This window comes from Alligator sinensis, unplaced genomic scaffold (assembly GCF_000455745.1).
Source record: "Alligator sinensis unplaced genomic scaffold, ASM45574v1 scaffold66_1, whole genome shotgun sequence".
Taxonomy (NCBI): domain Eukaryota; kingdom Metazoa; phylum Chordata; order Crocodylia; family Alligatoridae; genus Alligator; species Alligator sinensis.
The window spans coordinates 247,841-254,183 of NW_005842484.1; the positions used below are offsets into that span (position 1 = coordinate 247,841).

At 41.8% G+C, this 6,343-nt stretch overlaps 1 protein-coding gene across 1 annotated transcript in view; it reads right to left on the reverse strand.

Annotated features, from left to right (window-relative positions):
• The window catches only part of DKK2 (dickkopf WNT signaling pathway inhibitor 2), a 79,100-nt gene that overhangs the window by 8,144 nt on the left and 64,613 nt on the right, over positions 1-6,343 (reverse strand). The window contains exon 2 of the mRNA XM_025212775.1: positions 3,588-3,738. Coding sequence (XP_025068560.1) covers positions 3,588-3,738 — 151 coding nt within the window. The remainder of the gene's footprint in view (positions 1-3,587; positions 3,739-6,343) is intronic.

A 6,343-nucleotide genomic window follows, 5' to 3' on the forward strand; every position in this document is an offset into this window, starting at 1 on the left:
CTGTGTCACTCCCCCCTCTAGGCTGCCCTGTGGAGCAGCAGTGGCAGTGCAGAGCAGATGCAGGGCAGCCCCATGCAGGCTCTGAGCAGCTGCACCAGGAAGTGCCGGCAACGGGAGGGGGGGTGGTACTTTTCCCCCACACTGAGCAGCAGAGCAGCAGTTTCTCTCCTGTGCCACCACTGCTAAGCCTGGACCCCAGCACCAGCTCTGGGTTTACTGCTGCTCAGCATGGGGGAAAGTGGCCCCTCGCCTTTGCCACCATGGGGCAGTTTTTGGTGCAGCTGCCCAGAGCCCACGCTGTGCTGAGCTGTCCTATGACTCCATCATCGCTGCCTCTTGACTGGACAGTGCCGCAGTGGTGACAGTGTGAAGCAGCTGCAGGGCAGCTCAAAGATGGCAGTGAAGGAGCCACAGGGCAGCCCAGTGCAGCGCAGGCTCTGGGCAGCCACACCAAAAACAGCCCAGTTGTGGTGAGGGGGAGGGACAGCTTTTCCCCACACCAAGCAGTAGTTTCTGTCCAGCTGCTGCTGCCATTGCTGCTGCCATTCAGCTTGGATGGGCAAGCCTTGAACCTTCCTGCAAACCCTCAAACCCCTCCTGCACACCCTTCTCCCCACACATCCCCACAAACCCCCCATACCCACCCACCCACATTCACACACACACCCCCACAAACCCCACACCCACCCACCCATACCCCCTGACAGCCCTGCACACCCCACACAGTATACCAGAGTAAGACTGCATTTTGAGCTATCATGCAATCACTTCTACATGTACAGCACAAATACACACAAGTCAGGACAAAAATATATATTTATAATTAAATGAAAATATATTATTATGGGTGTTTGATTTTTAGTATATAATTTGTTTTTTTCCCCCAGTTGAGATATCAAACCCTCTTTCCAAAAGGAGTACTTCTAGGGGCAAAGAGAGGGACTTCCTGTGGCAAAGATCAGAGGTTAGGAGCGGGACTTCCGGTCCCAAGGTGGTGACCAGGGAGCGGGGCACCTGTCCAGGGGCAAGGCTACCTACGCAGCCCTCGAAAGCTTGCCAAAACTCGGAAAGCAGTCCTCCACCCAAAATAATTGCCCACCCCTAATTTAGCTGCTGCCACATTGCCAAAAACCTCTTCCCTGGTGGAAACGGGAAAATGCTTCTTTTTGATGTACCTGTTCATTTGCTTAGGATCCATACACAATTTCAAGGATCCATCTTTTTTTCCTGTTATGATCAGTGAATGAACCCAAGCAGTTGGTTGTTCTACTTTTTCTATTATGCTCATGTTAACTAATCTATCTAATTCCGTTTTCAGTTTCTCCCTTAATACAAAGGAAAAATCTCTTGGAGCATGTATGTTCAGAGTGTTTGGTTCTCTTAATCCTATCTTGTACTCAGTTGACAGTTTCCCTATGCCTTGAAACGCATCATAAAACTCTTCTTCTATGTTTTTGCTTTCTAGTCCCTCAGTGGCATACATTCTCGTAATCAAACCTAGAGTTTTACACATTTGCAACCGAATAATTGGTACCAACTTTCCTGGGACTGTTACAAACTGAACTTTTACTATATTACCCGTAAGTCTAACATGCAGTGAACAAACACCCTTGGTCGCAATCATGTTCCCATTATATGCTCTAAGTTTCACTTTCTTATTCTCATAGTACACAGATTTAGTTATCATTTTTTGAATAATGTATTCTGGAATTACATTGACATGTGCCCCTGTATCTAATTTAAAAGTTACCATTAGTTCACTGGTGTCTAGGGTGATTGTCCAACACTCGGAAGAATGAACTTCTTCTTGCATTTTGCCAATGAGGAATTCTTCCTCTTCCTCATTGCGTAGAGCATGCACCTGCTGTTCCTGGTGTGATGTATCCTACTCCTTTCTGCAAACTCTTGTAAAGTGATTGAATCTTTTGCATTTGTTGCAGTGCTTACCAACTGCAGTGCATTGCATGGGTTTGTGCTAACCCCCACAGCATCTGCAGCTGACCATTGTTTCTTCAAGCAATTCTCTTTGGCCTCCACTTGCCTGCTTCATAGTGAAGTCCTCCTTTCTGTATCATTTGTATATTGCCTTAGGTTTTTGCAGTCTTGTAATCCTGTCTAGTTCAGCTTGTTCTGTTTTTTTTCTCTAGCTTCTGCAGCCTGGCATTTGGTATCTCAGCCACTTGGCACATTCTAACTGCCTTTTCCAAATTAAGCTCAGGATCCTCCAGCAGTATTTTCCTGAGGCTTGTATCCCTTACATCTAATACTATTTGGTCTCTGATCATGGACTCTTTTAGTTCTCCAAAGTTGCACATCTGGCTCAGCAGTCTGGGATCTTTGACAGACTCCTCTATTGTCTCTCATTCTTTCTGCTGTCTCATGTAGAAATTGTACCATTCAAAGGTTTCATTTTGTTTAGGTATACAATATTCCTCAAACTTTTTTACTACTGTGCCATAGCTTTTCTGTGCTGTTTCTGACAGTTGTAGGCTAGTATAAAGAGAGAAATCTTCTGTGCCTCCTATATTTAAAAAATAGCTACCTTGAATGAATCTTCCTTCTCTGTAACTCCACTGACTGTCATATATATGGTGAAGCTCTGCTTAAATTTCTTCCAGTTTTCTGCTGAATTGCTAGACAGCTTTAACTCCTCTGGAATTCTGAGATGCTCCATTTTTCTATCTTTCTCACACCCCACTCTTGGTACCATGTGTTGTTCTCACTTAAAGGTGGGGGGGGGGAAGGGGCCAGTGGTAGAGGGGGAAGCAGGGGTGAGGGGTTAGGCATGGGCATGGGCACAGGCATGGGGGGAAGGGGAAAAGGGGAAGTCTGCAGGTTCCTGCCCCTACCCTGCAATCTCTCCCATGTTCCCCCCCAGCTTTGAACCCCCTCCCCTGGCAGAAAAGCCATTCCAGCCTGTACCAGGAAGCAGCTCAGCTCTGGCTTCAGCCCCAAGCCTAGGGTTAAAGCCAGAGCTGAGCTGTCACCTGCCCTGGGCTGATACTTAAATCCAAGATGAGGCTATTTTTCCTAATGCTGTTTGGACAAAAAAACTAATCATGGATTTGAGTAAATACAGTAATTAAAGAAAATTCAGTCATTAAAAAAGTCATTAGGCACTTCCCTACTCTGTTTGATGCTAGAAGAGTGCAAACTATCTCAACAGTGTATTAATAAAGCAGTCATAAATCTGATCAATCTCATTTTACTCTAAAGGCCTGATGATATTGCTACATGGTTAGTTATGTATACAACCTCTATTTTTCACATGAAAGTACAATTTGAGCATGGAGCCACAATACTTATGCTTACAAATTAGACATGCCATTGCCTGTTCAATTTTAGGAATCAGCTCATGTACTTCTTATTAGGAGAGCTAAGCATGGAACATCGTAGTACAAAGGAAAAGGCATATGACTCAATCATACAAGTCCTGTCTGATTATATCAGTTTTTGAGAGATTTCTTACTGGCTTGCAGAAAAAATTAGTCACTCAAACAGAAATATTTCTTAGTTTCCATATATCCTTGATTCATGCTATTAAATGAGTCATTATTAAAGAAAAATAAGAAGCATAGCTCAGGTACCATTATTACAGCGGTTCCCAGGGCAGCACATGCCATCTCTGTGGCAACGTTTCTTTTTCCTCCTGCAGATCAAACAGGCAGAAGTAGCTTGATGAGGACTATGGCAGTATCTCCCAACTTCACATTCTTTATCATTGGTGCAAGGGTAGACCTGGTCATGGAAGAAGGAGAATGGTAAAAATTAAGGTATCCATAGATTTCACACTACTTCAGAGACAGAGAAGGAAGAAAACCCAATGTGTAAGTGTGACAGGGAAGGGAAATCATTTATCAGAGCTAAGGAGGGGCAGTGAGTGAAGTGCTGGAGTAGAGGTTTGCTTCTCTACAATTATTTGGAACTGGTATATGGGAAGCATGGCCAGATTTTGTAAGATAGAGCAACCCTGAAGTTTTGTAATCTGCTCTTGGAGCTGTGGTGGTTTAAGAGCTCCCTGACTTTCCCACTCATTTCTGCATCAAACCTACCTTGGTGCAAGAGAAAATCTGACCTACTTTTTATACATACATTGGATCTTTGTTGTGTTCTGAGTTACTCATGTGAATCAATATACTTTATATATAGTTAACTAATACACAAAACTGCAGTAGTCCAAACTAAAGAGGGAACAGTTTTGTCTTTGCTGGAAACCCATCCAGATGTAGGTAAAGCTCCCAGAATGTCCTCTGTATTGTAAGGACATTATCCTTATGTAAAATCTGAGCTACATTGTAAAAGGACCTCTTCAATTTCATGGTTCCAAACTTGTGGTGAGTATATGGACAGGATGATCTTTCTCATAAGCTTGCTATCTTTATATTGACTATTCACCTCTTAGTACTAGTTTTTCCTTTGAATTTGTATTACTCTCATTGATATCTACCAGTAAGATTCTTTGAAAGTAAACATCATCTGCACTCATTTTCACATGGATGCCTTCCTTTTATCTCACTGCCCTCCTTATAATATTCGGTCCTTAAATACTTTATCCCACACAGTAAAATCTCCATTACCCTTAACAGTGAATGTTATATGGCATAAATGCTAGATTGAAAGGGATCTCAAGGCTTATTTAGTCCAACCTTTAATACACATGCAGGATTTGCCATTCTTAAGCCATCCTAGACAGATACAGAAGCCTATACAACATCTTCTTGGCAACCTCCAATACAAAGCAAAAAAAAGAGGATGTTTTCTTTAACTTCCTCTACCTCTTCTCTCTCTCTCTGCATAGCTATCCCACCTGCTACTAAGAAGGGTTCCTCATTAAGTATTCCCTTATGCATCCCAGCCATAATTATCTTTTAGTAGGACTTACTCTTTGACATCTTTTTATGTGGTAATAGCAGAAAATGGTTCTAAGGAGAGAAACAGAGTGGTTTCTTTTTTTCCAGAAAAGACATAATACTTCAATGAGATCTACTTAATGACATCATCACATTCCAGGAACTCTGTTGACTCCCAGTAGGTTGTAATTATACATCATTACTGTATCTGATTACTCCCCTTTAAATTAATTAAATTATTATTAAATTATCCTTTCTATTAAACTAGAAAATAGGTATTGTTGTTGCATCTTACATTAATTAACACAAGACTTTCTGTATGTGTACTTAAAATAGTATTAGAAGTTTAATTCAGTTTCTATTTTTATTTTTTGGGAGAGGTGTGGATTTGAGATATTAATATGCCTTTCAATGCTTGGACTTGGAAAGAAAAAATGTGAAACTATTGTTAAGATAGTTCCACCTTCTGAAGGGGTTTCTTTGAGGAGTGACTTCATGGTGCAGCTGTGTGGAGTGGCTGATGGCATAAAGGTATTTTAGAGGTACTCACTAAGTAATAAGTGTTTACCATCAGATTTATCCTTAGCACAAATACTGTCTCCTGTTTCAGCCATTCTTCCTGTTACTATAAGTTGTGCAGTATCATTATGGTAGCACCTAACATAATTGGGATTGGGGCCCCATTGTGCTGGGCCCAAACACAGGAAAGGAGATTTTATCCAGACACTTCCTGATTATAATGAGTTTGGATAATTCTAATGCTACTACTAGCAGAGACACAGATAAATATAAACCAGATGAACCAGGTTTTCTCAGAGAAAGCATTTTGGACCCTGAGCTATTTGCCAGCTCCCCAGGACCATATTTTTTTACTACAGGCATGTGGTATACACCTGTGATTTGTTCACAAGAAGCCTGGTTGCAGTTTTCCTTTAATCCCTTGAATAACTTAAATAAATAAATAAAGTCCCTGCTCCTGCAGAAAACTGATATATGTCCTACCATTCACATGTAACCTCAATTTCTGTTATTTAAAATCTGCTTGCTAAATCAACTGAGCTATACACATAGATGAGGGCATCTTACAGACATTACAATGATCAAATAAAGAGATTTTAGCCTCAAAATCCCCTGTGAAATCTAGCTAGGTTTGCTGTGACAAAATTTAGTCTTCGGATGGCTACTCAGTAGTTTATGGAAAATGACTGCTTACCATATCATCTATATAACACCCTACGCATCAATCACACCAGGAAAGCCCATGATTGAACATACATAATGCTCACTCCAGAAAGAGATAGTTATGCTACTCAGAGGACATAGAAGGAGGTTTCAATAAAAAGGCTGGCCAGCTGTCCTTGTCTCTTTCTCTCTTGACCCCTCTTATGACCTTGTAAGTTATGCCTGCTTCCTGTAGCCAATACTTTGGTCTCTTGCAATATGTTGAGTTCTGCATTCTGTGATCCTGCCCACATCGTTGGGGGGGGGGGGGG